This window comes from Leptinotarsa decemlineata, unplaced genomic scaffold (genome assembly GCF_025532065.1).
Source record: "Leptinotarsa decemlineata unplaced genomic scaffold, Ldec_3_MD MMD2_tig00004307_RagTag_RagTag, whole genome shotgun sequence".
Lineage (NCBI taxonomy): Eukaryota > Metazoa > Arthropoda > Insecta > Coleoptera > Chrysomelidae > Leptinotarsa > Leptinotarsa decemlineata.
This window is the reverse complement of record NW_027412606.1, coordinates 9,573,523-9,590,907: the sequence shown is the minus strand read 5'-3', so window position 1 is coordinate 9,590,907 and position 17,385 is coordinate 9,573,523. Positions and strand designations below refer to the sequence as shown.

Genomic DNA, 17,385 nt, shown 5'->3' with positions numbered 1-17,385 from the left:
GGTATCTATGGTATAAATAGGAATAACATTGTAAGTCTATTTACTTCAATCTTCCTCTTCGAGATGATCACTTGGTGATCGAAACACGTGTCGATGTGTCAAAATAACGGTTTGGTGTTGGAAAAAAACTCCAGTTATATTCAATACAATAGTAGTTTCTATCGATTTCTAATTGATCAATTGGTCGAAACTTCTTTGGAAGAAGCACAACTTTTCTATCTGACGACCTATGAAGATTCTTTTTTGGAAAAATGCGATCTTTTCTGGATTTGAACGACAGTAGTAACTATTTATGTTGTAGAAAATTCTAATAACAATATCTACTTATATCTGAGAATATGATTACCTGAAATATCGCTGGTAGGCATGGAAAATGATCATATATTTGAACAAATGGAGTGTGATTTGGGATAACACGGCGAAAACTTTCAGTTTTGTCCCATGACACCATCTGGTCGATGCCACGATGGAAGAACTCTAATGTTCCTCTCCACAGAACCTCATCAGAAGTCAACTCATCAATCTTATTACCTTGAAAGTGTTTGGATCCATGATAACGAAATCAGATAAAAAATAAGGAACAGAAAAAAAATCAGGTAGTTTTGAGATACCTAAAAATAACCAGTGATAGGATTATAGTAAACTGAACGATACAGTTAATATCTGAACTGCAACATCATAAAGCAATAAGATACGATAATACGAGTAGTACGATATAATTCACGATAAATATAAGGATGAACAAAACGAAATGAAACATCAAAAAGTCAAAAAATATATATCAATTAACAAACGGAACCAACAAATTCGTTACAAGCAGATCTGTGGAAAATTGTTATCAACAACTCTAAAAACTGGAATTCATTCGAGGTAAAGAAAAAACTAGAAAAAAAAGTTTGAAAATTCAAATCAAACAACTTTTCGAAAGAATTAGTAGGTTAATTTGTGAAATAAAGTCTTCACCAACTTTTGAGCGAATTGTTAAATGGATGTTTTCAAAACCCTCCCACAGAAATTGGGTTCCAACTTGTCCAACAATCTGATGAATAAATGAATTCAGATGAGAATTTTTTGCCAAAAAAATTATCCTATCAAATTTGTCTATTTCTAGTCATGTGTGTCGAAATAACCAATGAAACCATCATTACACTGATAACTACTACCCATGGATAGTTTTCACGGGTAGTTATCACTTATGTCATGACATTGCTAAGCAACCAACACAATAAAGTTGTTTGACATTTCAGTAATTCAATTTATTTCGAAAATGTCACTTCCTCGCTTTGGTGTTCAAAATGATGTGGCAATTGACAAAATCATTGAAGAAAATACACCAAAAAATACAGTCAATAGTAAAAAATACACTTGGAAAATATTTATGGAGTTTTGTGACGCCAGAAAATATGAATTGGATGGAAATCGTACTCTCGAAGAGCTTGCATTAATACTCAAGGATTGGGCGATTAATATGAGAAAAAAGGATAGCACAGAGTTTAAGGAGGCTACTGTTAAAACCGTATGGAATATAACAAGCAAATTATTACAAGAAAAGTATTACAAGGAGTATAATATCATGCTAGACCCCTTTAAAAGTGTTGCATTCAAACAAGCGCGGAATGCACGCGACGCAGCACGAAGAAATTTACAAACAGATCCCACTAAACGCAAAACAAGCTCAGGAACATCATAACCAAATAATCAATAGTATGCGTGGAAACACCTATGCAGTAACCGAGGCAAATACAGCAAGATCAACGGAATATCATTATACGAATTGTTCTTTTAATAACTGTGTGTTCAATAAATAATTTTGTTCGAATTGCAAAAAATTTTCTCACCGAATATCCCTCGAACATTGATAAATAACTCATAATTTTATCACAACTTCCTCAAGCACGTTATTTTAGGTAACATCCCTCCGCCTTCGGCGTTGGGATGTTACCAAATAACGTGCTTTCGAAAACTGTGATAAAATTATTTCGTTAGTTATCAATGTCCTTGGGATATTATAGCTGAAAATTTTTTGCCAAAAAAATTATCCTATCAAATTTGTCTATTTCTAGTCATGTGTGTCGAAATAACCAATGAAACCATCATTACACTGATAACTACTACCCATGGATAGTTTTCACGGGTAGTTATCACTTATGTCATGACATTGCTAAGCAACCAACACAATAAAGTTGTTTGACATTTCAGTAATTCAATTTATTTCGAAAATGTCACTTCCTCGCTTTGATGTTCAAAATGATGCGGCAATTGACAAAATCATTGAAGAAAATATACCAAAAAATACTGTCAATAGTAAAAAATACACTTGGAAAATATTTATGGAGTTTTTTGACGCCGGAAAATATGAATTGGATGGAAATCGTACTCTCGAAGAGCTTGCATTAATACTCAAGGATTGGGCGATTAATATGAGAAAAAAGGATAGCACAGAGTTTAAGGAGGCTACTGTTAAAACCATATGGAATATAACAAGCAAATTATTACAAGAAAAGTATTACAAGGAGTATAATATCATGCTAGACCCCTTTAAATGTGTTACATTCAAACAAGCGCGGAATGCACGTGACGCAGCACGAAAATATTTACAAACAGATCCCACTAAACGCAAAACAAGCTCAGTACCATTAACTTCAAATGAAATGAGTAAAATTATAAACTTTTGGGATGAAAATACCCCTATAGGACTCCTACGCAAATTTTATCACATAGCAGCGGTGGAATTGGCTTGGAGAGGTGGTGAAGGTGCTGCTTGCTTAGTTGATTATTTTCATATCACGGAATATCATTATACGAATTGTTCTTTCAATAACTGTGTTCAATAAATAATTTTGTTTGAATTGCAAAAAATTTTCTCACCGAATATCCCTCGAACATTGATAAATAACTCATAATTTCATCACAACCTCCTCAAGCACGTTATTTTAGGTAACATCCCTCCGCCTTCGGCGTCGGGATGTTACCAAATAACGTTCTCGAAAACTGTGATAAAATTATTTCGTTAGTTATCAATGTCCTTGGGATATTATAGCTGATAAGAAATTTATGTCAAGTTGTGAAAAGAGTAATACTAAAGAGCAATGCTAAATAAGTTGTAGTATCTATGAATTGTGTCGATTGATATTCATTAAATATAGGAAATGTTTCAATTTTTCTACTAATCTTTACTAGTATTAGATGTATATTCCTGTCATACTTCAACCATTTATTCATCAATACATCATTAATGATCTTCCACCCAGTTATAATAATCCTCATTAAAATATTTGACACTACCAATTCAAAGTACATGAGTGCTGAATTCTATTCAATTTTTTTAAGATTCACCTGAAGAAGAGAATCAGACTGATCTCCAAATGAAAACATCTCCGAATAATGATTTGAAAATGATGCAGAGAAGTGAACTTCCTTTGGAGAATGAATTGGGCAATGATGGGAAAACAGAACTCAAAAGTCAACAGCAAAAACATGAAGGTGTAGAAATGATAGCCGTTCAACATGGTGTACTGCACAGAGATTCCGCAGGGGTATATGTGATTGCAATAGTAGCTGGAATTAGTGCTGCTGCTACGGTTGGACTCATTGCTGTTGGTATTGGTTGGTATAAGTACGTAATTTGCTTCTGATTAGTGATGAATATTTCAAATGTATATTTCAACTAGCCACCCATCCGGACTTCGCACGGGTGCATTTGCTCACACTAAAAGCACGAGCAGCCGGCCCCCGCCGGTATCACCGCAACCTCTATGTCTATGCATTTAGAATATAAGATGTCTTCGGAAATATTCTTTGCAATTACATGTTGTAAAGGGCCATAATAATCGATGTTAAATGCACAATGTATTTAAGGTACTTAATTAGATGAGGATTAATGCTGTATCGCCTAAAATCGCTTCGTAAAAAGTGAAGGATGCAATGAAAGCGCAATAAATGTGTTTAGTACTCACATCACATTAGAAAACTCTGACATTATATTCTGTTAAAAAACTTTTATTATGAGTTATGTATAACGAATATACATCTTCCCTAAGGCAGGGCTTTACTTCATTTTAATAATGAATTTTCATGTTTTCGACATACATATACAACTTCCCTAAGGCAGGGTTTTTACTTCCTTCCCATAATGAATTTTCATGTTTTTGACATTGGGTTTTCTCATTAATAATCTCATGAAACAGAAGTTGATTCTGATCACACTTGCACCATAACTGTTCTCTTTTTGTTCCACACAAAAATATAAACTAAAAAACGAACGATCTTTCAAATTGAATCACAGGACAGCTGTCAGTGTCAATTGTTTTTATCTATCTCTGTGGCCTGCAGCCACATGGCTTTTACCAGTAAATTATATTTTTTAAAACATAACGATTCCATTATGTAAATTCCTTGTATCAGTGATGAGTCAAAACTTTCTTTTAATCTGGTAACTTGTTTTATTTTAATGACATTTTTCAACTATTCAAATGTAACATTCTTTTTGACATGGCCATCCTCACCAACAGTAAGTTGAGCCTTTTTTGTAACAAAATTTATATTATTGCATCACATTTTTCTGTAGCTCTTCCTTGATAATGATAATAAACTTTATCGAAAGATTGGAATAACTCGTGTTATAAGAGAACACTTCTGTTCTGCTGATCACCCAAAGGTTGTTTCTAAGTTTTCTTTCTAACTAGTCAGTAAAGACTATAGCGCCTTCGTTTCATACTACTACATGGATCAATAAGTCCCGAGACTAACCCAGAGATGGCGCTCTTAGTAAACCAGTAACCACGTATTTCTAGAGTACTAACCTTTGCTTGAAACGTGTCGAAATTTTAAGTCGATCGGACCAGAAACAGCTGAGTTATCGAGGTTAGAGTAAAGTCGTTTTGTAGTTTGTTTAAAAAATGGAAAAAACCGAGTTTCGTGTTCTGATAAAACATTGTTTTTTAATGGGTAAAAACACCGTGCAAGCGAAAGAATGGATTGAAAAATGTTACCCGGACTCTTGTCCATCAAAAGCAACGATTTGTCGGTGGTTTGCCGAGTTTAAACGTGGTCGTACCGACACAAATGACGCAGAACGCTGGGGTAGACCTGTGGAAGTTGTTACACCGGAAAATGTGAGTGAAGTGACAAAAATTGTAATGAAAGATCGTAAAGTGAAGCTCCGTGAGATTGCTGAGATGACACAGATATCATATGGAAGTGTATTTACTATCCTTCATGAAAAATTGAGCATGAAAAAGGTTTTTTCTAAGTGGGTGCCGCGATTGCTTTCGATGGAACAAAAACAGCAACGAGTCGATGATTCAGAAAGCTGTTTATCGCTATTTACTCGCAACAAAAAAGATTTCTTGCATCGTTACGTGACCATGGACGAAACATGGATACATCACTACACTCCAGAGTCAAAGCGGCAGTCATCTGAGTGGCGCACAGCTGGCGAAAGCCGTCCGAAACGTCCGAAAACGCAGCAGTCAGCTGGCAAAGTGATGGCGTCAGTTTTTTGGGATGCGCATGGCGTGATTTTCATTGACTACCTCGTAAAAGGTAAATCGATCAACAGTGATTATTATATTGACTTACTGGTACGTTTGAAGGAGGAAATCGCAAAAAAACGACCGCACATGCAGAGAAAAAAAATCCTTTTTCACCAAGACAATGCACCTTGCCACAGGTTGATGAAAACAATGGCAAAATTAAACGAATTGGGCTTTGATCTGCTTCCCCACCCCCCATACTCACCAGATTTAGCCCCCAGTGACTACTGGCTCTTTGCTGATCTTAAAAAAATGCTCCAGGGAAAAAGATTTGGCTCAAATGAGGAGGTCATCGCTGAAACTGAAACTTATTTTGAAGCGAAAGATACATTTTTTTATAAACATGGTATTGAAAAATTGGAAAAGCGTTGGAACCATTGTATCACCCTAAAAGGAGATTATGTTGATGAATAAAAAAAAATTTTGTAAAAAAAATGTTGTTTTCATTGTTAGTCTCGGGACTTATTGATCCATGTCATGAAATGATATTTTTCTAAGAAAAAAATAAATGATTTTATGCAGTTTTCTATGGAAATATTTCTTCTAAAATCTTTTCATTTGTAGTCAGTTAGGTTAGGTTAGGTCCAAAGTGAGTGGATTCATTCGACACTACACCACAATCCATAAAGGTTTGTTGTGGGTTACATCTATTCATACTCGACCAAATAAACCCAGCTTCTCAACAAAGCCGATTAGTTTGTATGGTAAGTGGTCTTTCAGGTCAGATTGTGAAAGTACGGCTCTGCCGAACTCTAAAACAACTTGATTCGGTGCCCAGTGGGACAGGCACAAAGTATGTGCTCTGCTGTTTCATCATTTTCCAAACAGAGGCGACACACACTGTCTTCCGACTGTCTGAGTCTCTGCAAATGATGATTCAAATGACAGTTTCTGTAAGAAGGACTGTTAGATATCATTGTTCATCTCCACTGTAGTCCAACAACTAATTGGTATCAAACTTCGAAGGGTGAAAAAACGGCTTGGATTGAGCCAATTCTTGTGACTGCCAGAAGTCCATACATCTTCTTGCCATCTAGGTATCCAATCTTTGTTTGGTAAAGCTTAAAGCGATGCTAATGACAGGTTCTGGTCAAATGAATCTGCTTGCAGCACTCTCCTCTGCAAGGGAGTCAGCGGCCTCATTGCTTTACAGGACAATATGGCCAGGAATCCATCGATCCTTCCTGTCGAGGAGAGTCGTTTCAGGCAATGTGCTTCCAATTCAGACATGATTCAATAGCGCAAATTTTTGCTTGAAATACAGTTCGCATAGGTTCCTAGACAAGTTGATATCTCTGTCCTGGGTCTGCGACTGATCCATCTGTGAAACAAAAACTATCTACTCATTATCTCTACTCGTTAACAGTACTTTATAAGGCAGTTCGTAAATGACAGTTGGAGGCATTCAAGTCAGCTACTTTGAGGATGACATTTTTCAATTTGGGTATTCCAGTATCCACTCATCGACACTTTCACATATGTATCAGTTTCAGAAAATCTTGGTAATTTTTTCACAGACCTGATATCTACGTTTGGAAAAATCACTGAATATTCATCATCAATTCTGCAAATCAATTTACAGCTACCTCTAGAACAGTAACTCAACTCATTGGTTAGTCATTCAATAGTTTCACACAATTAAAAGGAATTCAATCAATTTTTTAACCAAAAATTCCTTTTCGAAACAATTCAACATTTCCATACAGTTGGTCTCGCTTCAACTCCGACCATTCCTGAATTCTTTTTCATTTGAAGTAGTATTCCAAAACTAGTTTTACATCATCATGACTTACTAGATCATAATAGAAACTTGTAATTTTTTAGCAAATCCATTTGAAAAATTCATTTGAATTCTCCCAAACATCCCTATCTCGAATATTATTCAAATCCGAAATTATATGCTCTAACCACTCATGTATCGGTTTTGTCCAAAAAAATTTTTTCTAATGTAGAGTTTGGGAAGATATATTTGTCACAAAATGTATCCATCTTTTTCGAAAGAACATAGTTCACGGGAATAATAACATCAACTTGATTTTCGAAAAACCTTATGACTTATTTTACCATCGGAAACATTGGGTCAAAATTTTTTTTAAATCTTTCCACCCATTTCTAGAATATTACTGATGTCACGAAGGTACTCTTGTTATTATTTCGTTAAAATGTTATTCAAATTTTTTTTTCTCCATGTAATGTATCGAAGGACGTATCTCACTGATCAATAAAACGAATTCAACTCTTCATATCGTAGATTTCATTGCAATGAAAGAAATTAATCCTACGATTTTCTGAAAATACGTAGGAATTTTTTTCAAAAAATTTATCCCAAAACTTCTGAAACACTCGTTCTCGGAAAACAAAAATGAAAGTGGATCCTTAACTTGAACTTTGATCACTCTTTTCATCTCTATTGTTCAACTTAGTGATCTCTAGAAGAACTTCACTATTTCAGAATGCCGCTGAATGCCCCCCCTCTAAGGAGTCGGGTAACAATAATGGAGTTCATATATGAATGTATCTCCCTGGAAAGGAAAGGTTTTTTATTTTCACTCGAGAAGCCGTACATCTTGTTGGATTGTTCTCAATTGGCTACGTTGTAAATGCTTCCTCTCCATTAAAAAACAATATAACTAATTTCGGTTGTATGTAACTATGAAAGAGATAGGGTGTTCGAAATCCATTCAATTTAATGCCAACAAATTGCTCATTTAATGGAATGAGATAGATTGAAGAATTGGTTGAATGTTGGTACTTCCATTGTCTAAAATTACATCAGCAAGTTATCTAACAAAAGTTAGTTATTCCACAACGTTTCGAGAATTGTCATCCACAATCACCTTTCAGTGATGACTCAGTACATTTTCTTAAATGGTTTTATTCAACATTTTCTGGTTCTGGTACAGGATACGTAGATGGTATCTTAGTCTGTGTTACTGGTATAGCTAGACAATTAAAGACTGTTAAATATTGCACTGTCGGAAAGTAATTTTCAGACAGAGCTGTCAACAAAATTCACAAGGTAGATATTATCGACTCCATTCTTTCGAAAAAACTACGAAAACAAATCATGGACAAGGTCTATCCAACTCCAAGAAACGATAATGTACGCTATAGGACATTTTCCATATCTTGGCGAACCCACTTACTCGTTTTCTGAAAATGGAATGCTTGGATGCGTGGCTTACAAAACTAATATTGATTTGAGTAAATTTATTGACAACAATAGAGACAAAACTTCAGTGTCGAATAAATCAGGAGTATATAAGTTGACTTGTGGCTCTTGCCCAAACCTTTTTGTTGGCCAAACGAGGAAAACTTTTTTACGAAGATAATAAAAGTAGTTTGAGAATATTCAGAAATGAATAGATTTGAGAATTCGGATCATTTACTGAATGAACAAATAAAATTGAATAACTTCTTGTTACCTAATATTTTTTCAAATGTGTAAATTGGTAATCAACTTATACATAAGCTCAGGTGATTCCATTCATTACATGTTGAATGTATACGTTCTCTTCATTTCTTATGTTGAAATTGATTGATTTATCCTCAAACCCAGATCAAAGTTCTGTTCATTATCCTCTGTATACATTGAAACGTGAAAAAATATAAACACAGTGTTATTTCTCAACTAATATTTCAATATATTGCAGTCTACAGAAACATGTGAAAAACGCTTCGGATGTAGACTATCCAGCATATGGCGTGACAGGACCAAACAAGGACTGTTCTCCATCGGGAGATAGGCGTCTTGCACAATCCGCTCAAATGTATCATTATCAACATCAAAAGCAACAAATCATAGCTATGGAAAGGTGAGTGGGTTATACATCAGTATGCTGAAAAGGATTTTTTTCAATTGAAAGATATACTTTGTTGATCCATTGAGAATGTCAGAATTTTCGAAAATTCAAATATATGATATATATCTGTTAAAAAATCTGATAGAACTCTGATAGAACTGAATGTATTTGTTACTCGATAATCGAATTCAAAAGCCATAATTTACTTATCGGGGAACAAATACAAATCAAAACACAATAAGACTTAACATTCAATATACTCCACAACTTATCGAGGAAAAAATACAAATCAAAACACAAGAAGACCTAGCATTCAATATACTTCACAAAATACACGTTCACAAAGTACACATTCCTAAAAACAATGAACCTAGAGAAACACCAACGCAAAGGATATTACCTGATGTAAGCCAAGTTCAGGCAAATTTAAAGAGAGAAGAGGACTAATACCTGCACTAAGGCGTTCTAACCGTATAAAAGAACAAACAAGAAGATAAAACATTCAGTTTGACTGGAGTCAAGAAGATGATAGCACAGTCTACTATCGAAAGCGCTCGCATTATATATATATATATATATATATATATATATATATATATATATATATATGTATATATATATATATATATATATATATATATATATATATATATATAATACTTCCTAGAATGACTATGAATGCGACTCATTTCAGTAGAAAACATATAATTTGGAATTTGTATCTGTTGAAATGAAATGCAAATTTTCAAATTTTGAAAAAATTGAAAGAATCTCATTCCAGTCACTTCTACAAACTATGTATTGTATTTCTCTATTGATTGGCAAATAATAATAAACTTGGGCGAATGAAAAGATTATTTTGCAAATTGTGTACTTTTGAGAGAAGAAACCAAGTGAAACTCCAAATGATAAGAGTGGTTGATCACCCAGATCAAAAATTTTCATTTGTTGTTTGCTATTTCAATGAAGTAGGATATGGGTAAATTGGCGCGATTCGTAGGGCGCCCGACTCATTGCCCGACTTCAATAACTTCTAATTATTATATGTGAGCGCTTTCGATAGCAGACTGTGCTACCATCTTCATGACTACTCAAACTGAACGTTTTATCTTCTTTTTTGTTCTTTTATACGCTTCAGTGAATTTGTTGATGTTTCATTTATTAGAGTTTCAGCAGGTATTTGTCCTGCCCTTGAATCCGGATGTCTCATTAAATTTAGCTGTATTTGGATTACAACCGGTAATATCTTTTGTGTTGGTGTGTCTCTAGGTTCAACATTCCTAGGAATGTGTGTTGTTTTGTGGAGTATAATAAATGTTAGGTCTTGCCGTGTTTTGATTTGTATTTGTTCTTCGATAAGTGAATTATGGCTTTTGAATTAATTGATTTTTAGGTTTCCTCAGATGTTCATACGGTTCTCTTTATTGACTTGTTTTATGAGTTTGATGTTTTCTGGTGGGAGAAAGTTATGTTTGTTTTGTATGGCGTGTTTGGCGAGGTTTGATTTATATGTTAATGGGTTTCTGTATGCTTTTTTGTGATAAATCTCAAGTAATATTAACCACAGTCTATTCCAGAACTCATGGTTAGAATAAAATAGATTCTGACGGAATACCCCAGGAGTATTCCATAATGTAGGAGATGAATTTGTATACAAACTTTCTTTTTGTCAATAAGTGAATGGTAAACATTTTGAGCATACATTGCAATGGCTAGAGTAGGTTTTAAAAACAGATTTTCTTGGAATAATGATATTCATCGTTTGTTTGTAGACATTTAAAATGAACGTGAAACTGCAAATTACTCAGGAATGACTGATCTGATATACAAAAATAAAAAAGCGATGGATATTAGATAACTGGAATACCTTTCAAAAGAGGCATCACAAGATCCACCTCCCTGATTCAAAAAGGGTTGGTAGCGCCCCTTCTACGTCTAGTGAAGCAACAATATTGTCTTTCTTAACTAAAAATTATGAAAGTATCACTTTTCCACGTGAATTTTGTCCCACCTCAATATTTCTTTCTGATTGAGAGTAAAGAAAGGCCATTATTTACTTCTACACAGCTACCAGACTGAGTCATGGTCGGTGGGAGAAATCGTATCTGAGTAAAGTTTACATTGATACCTATATGACAAAAAAAGTATTAGAGAAAAAAGGTATAGGTACTTCTGCTCGCAATTTTACATAGTGCGGATTAAGGAATGAACAATAAATGGATCGTTACAACTATTTTCTATTTTCTAGAGCACCGCCTAGTGAAAGAAATGGATCGGTTTCTGAAGCAGAAAGTGACGAAGAAAATGAAGAAGGAGACTATACGGTATACGAGTGTCCTGGATTAGCTCCAGTAAGTGAGAGTTTTCATTAGATCAATAGTCATGAATAGGGTGAGGAAAAAAAAACGTTATTGCTCTCACGTATATGCAAATTTTTTTTCCAGAAACCATCAATTATTGTGATATACCAGAATTCAGTGTATTGTTTCATATCCAAAAACTATTATTTTTCTGTAGTTGAAATGTTATCGAAACATCTACCTCACATTGCAGTTATATTTGATTTATGTTAGTTATGATGAAGTAATGAGGAGTGTTTCAATGTACCAACTGGCTTTTATTTGTTCTTGATTCTGAATCTTCATTGGGGGTGGTATATAGGAGTAACAATTGGGCTGAAGAGCTCGTATGCTGATATAGAAAAAAAAATATAAAATTCCATTTTATTATTCGATATAGTTGCCTTCCAGGGCAATACAACGAATAAAGCGGCCATACAATTCTTCGATACTTTTTGTATAGTAAGATTCCTCTTTAGCCTCGATATTGGCCTCAGTTTTGATGATTACCTCTTCATCGGCGCTAAATGTATTTCTAGCGAACATTCTTTTGGAGAACAGGAATAATTCGCCGTGGAAAATATCTGGGTGCGTAAGCAATTCAAAGCCCAATTCATGCAATTTTGCCATCGTCTTCATTGATTTGTGACACGATGCATTGTCTTTACGAAACAGCACTTCCTTTTTCTCCAAATGTGGGGATTTTGTCTTTCCAACGCTCCAATAACGCTGTTGATGGTTTTCAACTTTTCAAGATAGTCGGTGAATCTTATACAATGCGTATCTCAAAATACTGATACCATAACCTCACTATCTGAATGTTGCTTCTTTGAACGCTTTGGAGTCGGTTCACCACATCACCCAGATGACGATCGTTTTGATTCTGGGATGACATTAAGGATCCATGTTTCATATTATCAGACATAGACACATAAATTCGAATTTCTTATAGGGGAACAGCTTGAAACACTGCTCATAGTGATCAAATCGTTGTTGTTTTTGGTCGATTGGGAGCTCGCGCGGCCCCCACTTTGAACAGAGCTCTCGCATACCCAAATATTCATGCACGATATGTCCCATACGTTCTTTAGAACCTCAGTTATCCAGATCAACTCCACATTGAGATCATCCCAAATTATTTTGTGGACTTTTTTGATGTTTTCGTCCTCAGTTCTCATTTAACCTCGTTCAAACTTCCACTTTTCAATTGTTGATTTTCCTGGTGAGAAGTCCAAATAATGTTCAAGCCAAGTCTTGGCTGGTGACTATTTCCTGGTGAACCTTTGTCATCACACCATTACATCATTATCAATGCCAAGGTCAAAGCGCGCGTGAGAATAAGGTTTCGAATCGTCATGATTATTTTTGGCTAATCTGGTTTCAAATATTCTGAATGTGAACTTTTGGATGAAATCGGATCTGCAAATAAGTCTTTTCTTATATTGTTTACGAGTTTTCGAGTATTTTCACCATTTTCAAAACTCCTAAACTGAAAATGTCAACAAATATAGAAGTATCTTGGAAAATAGACAAAAGTTTATTTTTATAGTTTTCATAGTGTATCCTCATGAATTTCGACAAAATAAACAAGTCATTAATCAAAGAAGTATAGTCGATACAAAAGCCACTCACACATTCATTTTTGTTTTTCCGTACTGGTGAGAGTCCTTGAAAGCTAAAATTTTCTATATAAGTGCTTCTTAGGTTTAGATACGCATTAAGGAAGGATTTTTAGATATTCCAACTGGGGTGTCCCCCGTGGGGGTAAAAGTGGGGCGTTATCAAATGAAAAGTATTGTTTCCCCGTACCGCTGTATTTTCGAAGGCTGAAATTTTGTATGTAGGTTTGTTTCATACTGAAAATGTACAATGAGGAAATATTTCCGAATATTCCATATCGGGAGCCCTCCTGGGAATAAAAGAGAGGCGTTTACAAAAGAAAATTACCTTTTCATCACTGTTTCCCCGTGGCACAATATTTTTGTAGGCTGAAATTTTGTATGTAGGTTCATTTTATGTTGTAGATATGCAACAAAAAAAAATATTTAAATATTCCAACTGGGGTGCCAGCCGCGGAGAAAAAAGAGCAATCATAAAATTTAGTTACATTCCCATCACTGTTTCTCCGTACCGCTATATTTTCGGAGGCTGAAATTTTGTATGTAGGTTCGTTTTATGTTATAGATATTACAATGAGAAAGGATTTTGGAATATTCCAACTGGGGTGCCCCTATTGGGGATATAAGCGGAGCGTTTACATGTAAAATTATCTATTCAGCATTGTTTTTCCATGCCGAATATTCCCACTGGGGTGCCCCTAATATAAGGGTAGCGTTCACATGTAAAATTAACTTTTCACACTGTTCCTCCATAGCGCTATAATTTTGAAGGCTGAAATTTTGTATGTAGGCTCATTTTATGTTATAGATATTGCAATAAGAATGGATTTTCAAATAATCCCACTGAGGTGCCCCCATTGGGAATTTAAGGGAAGCGTTTACGTGTGAAATCATTTTTTCAGCATTGTTTTTCCATACCGCTATATTTTTGGAAGCTCAAATTTTGGATGTAGGTTCGTTTTATGTTATAGATATTGCAATGAGAGAATATTTTCGAATATTTCTACTGGAGTGCCCCCATTGGGAATATAAGGGAAACGTTTACATGTAAAATTACCTTTTCGGCATTGTTTTCCCACACCGCTATATTTTCGAAGGCTGAAATTTTGTATGTAAGTTCGTTTTTTATTAAAGATATTGCAATAAGAAAGGATTCTCGAATATTCTTCCTATGGTGCCCACACTGGGAATATAAGAGGAGCGTTTACATGTGAAATTTCCTTTTCACACTGTTCCTTCATATCGCTATAATTTTGAAGGCTGAAATTTCATATGTAGGTTCGTTTTATGTTATAGATATTGCAATGAAGAAGGATTTTCGAATAAAACCACTGAGGTGCCTCCATTGAGAATAAAAGGGTAACGTTTACATGTGAAATCACTTTTTCAGCATTGTTTTTCCATACCGCTATATTTTTGGAAGCAGAAATTTTGTATTTAGGTTCATTTTATGTCACTGATATTGCAATGAAAAAGGATTTTTGAATATTCCCACTGGAGTGCCCACATTGGGAATGAAAGAGGAGCGTTTACATGTATAATTACCTTTTCAGCACTGTTTTTCCATACCGCTATATTTTCGGAGGCTGAAATTTTGTATGTAGGTTCATTTTTCGTTATAGATATTGAAATAAGGAACAATTTTCGAATATTTTCCCTGAGGTGTCCCCACTGGAAATATAAGGGGAGCTTTTACATGTGAAATTACCTTTTCACAGTGTTCCTTCATACCGATATAATTTTGAAGGTTGAAATTTTTGTATGTAGATTCGTTTCATGTTATAGATATTGCAATTGTGAATCGAATATTCACACTGAGGTGCCCCTATTGGGAATAAAAGGGGAGCGTTAACATTCAAAATTACCTTTTCAGCACTGTTTTTCCATACCGCTATAGTTTTGGAAGCTGAAATTTTTTATGTAGGTTCATTTTATGTTGAAGATATTGCAATGAGAAAATATTTTCGAATATTTCCACTGGGACGCCCCCCTTGGGAATATAAGAGGAGCGTTTACATGTAAAATTACCTTTTCAGCACTGCTTTTCCATACCACTATATTTTCGGAGGCTGAAATTTCATATGCAGGTTAGTTTTTTGTTATCGTTATTGCAATAAGAAAAGATTTTCGAATATTCTTCCTGGGGTACCCCCACTGGGAATATAAGGGGAGCGTTCACATGTGAAATCACCTTTTCACACTGTTCCTCCATACCGCTAAAATTTTGGAGGCTGAAATTCTGTATGTAGGTTTGTTTTATGTTATAGATATTGCAGTAAGAAAAGATTTTGGAATATTCCAACTAGAGCGCTAGTCGCGGGGGAGAAAGGCGCGTCTTTAAAATATCACTGTTTGTCCAAGCCCTCAAATTTCCGCTGGGTGAATTGATATTTGATATCAGCAATGCACCAGTGCGGAACCGGGGCCAGTCGCTAGTACCAATAGGAAGTCAGCGATAGGGATGACTGCAAAATATTTGAAATAGAAAACATAACATTTTTCAATTTTCTTTGATAGGTCTGGTCGAGGCAGTATGAAATTCCAATTGTTTTATCGTAAGAGATATGGCCTATAACTTTACGTGATATTTCAACTTTATTTTCTCACAAACTGAAAAATGGCGTTTTCTACAATAATTTCGTTGTCACCCGGTATACTATGTGCCTTGATGTTACTGTGATGGAACTTTTCCAGGAAGCATTTGCGTTGTCTCGCCAATACCGTAGAAGTACTTACAGGTTATATAAATATAGGATGATTATCATTATTACTTCTTAACAATTGTATTCATGAACAGTTCTCGACAACAGATACTCTTGTAGTATAAATGGTTGAGTATTGAGTGAAATTACAAAAACGATTTCAGTAATACTATTGTAATTGTTGCGAATACTGATGTTATTTTTGTTTCAGACCGGTGAAATGGAAGTCAAAAATCCTCTTTTCCAAGATGATCCAACTCCCGCACAGACACCAGCTACCAAATCGAACAATGAAGAAATGAAGTGAGGAGGAAAACATCAATATCATAATTTTTGCCGTATTTGAAATTTTATCATCAGTTGAGATTATTTTGAAGTGATATAATTTAAAGAGTTCTATAGAAATATACAGATATTAATATATAAATGTGATTTCGGGCCCTGCAGTAGAAATATATTTTTTTCAATCACAAAACAATTCACTTTCACATCCACATAATAGCCTATTTTTCTCCATGAAAACTCACTTCTTCACTTCGATTTTCAACCTTATCCCAAAATTTGTATACTAGAGAAAAAAATCAGGGAAAACTGATATAATGTAAGAATATCTCTCTTTCAGACAGAGACAAAATATGGTTTCATCTCATACTAATATGATAATGAATCTTCAATCAAATATTGAATAACCTTCAGATTTTATATTTATGATAATGAACTTTTTCATTACATTATTTCTTGATAAACTTCCCCTTTCATGCTATCATCCCATGTGACCAACTCCATATTTATATATCTCGTAATAATCACTACATGTATCTTCCCATCTAACTTGTGATCTTCCATAGATAATTAAGTATAATAGTAATTATCCGAAGAGACTACTGCAGGGTCCCTAAAGTCAATACATAATCTATTAGATAGGTTTCAACTCTGTGACTGAGAGTGAATTGAAAAAGATCTGAATGAAAATGAAAACATGGCAAGAGCCCCGTCCTTTGATTTGCCATGAAATGAAATATATTTCAGACATTACAGGGATACAACCATTAATAGTGTTTTATTGACTTTCCACCAACCTCAACTGAAATTTATTTCAATTGTTCATAGATACAATTGATTCTTTACATGGTAATCGAATTTTTTAAGTAGTAGAAAATATTTTTCGTGGCTTTTCTAGATTTTCAACCCTCCACAATCTGAAAGATAAAAAATGATAAATCATTAGAGTTTACAATTATTCAGTAAATCTATCCCATTTATTGATTTTGCCTCAGTACAAATTGAATGATCAACGGATTTTAAATACCTAGCTTTCTTTGGATGGTTAAAGTTTCAAAAAGTAACCTTTTTCCGTACTGAAAATTCAGAAAATCCACTTTAAAAAA

At 34.5% G+C, this 17,385-nt stretch overlaps 1 protein-coding gene across 2 annotated transcripts in view; it reads left to right on the top strand.

The window, feature by feature from the left end:
* LOC111510426 (uncharacterized) overlaps positions 1-17,050 on the top strand; it is a 28,044-nt gene extending 10,994 nt beyond the window's left edge. The window contains exons 3-6 of one of the 2 annotated variants that reach the window (XM_074178947.1): positions 3,331-3,616; positions 9,188-9,349; positions 11,586-11,728; positions 16,209-17,050. In XM_074178947.1, the coding sequence (XP_074035048.1) occupies positions 3,331-3,616; positions 9,188-9,349; positions 11,586-11,709 (572 nt within the window). In that variant the 3' untranslated portion in view covers positions 11,710-11,728; positions 16,209-17,050. The remainder of the gene's footprint in view (positions 1-3,330; positions 3,617-9,187; positions 9,350-11,585; positions 11,729-16,208) is intronic. The other variant, XM_074178946.1, reaches the window with a different exon arrangement.
* Positions 17,051-17,385: the final 335 nt, after the last annotated feature.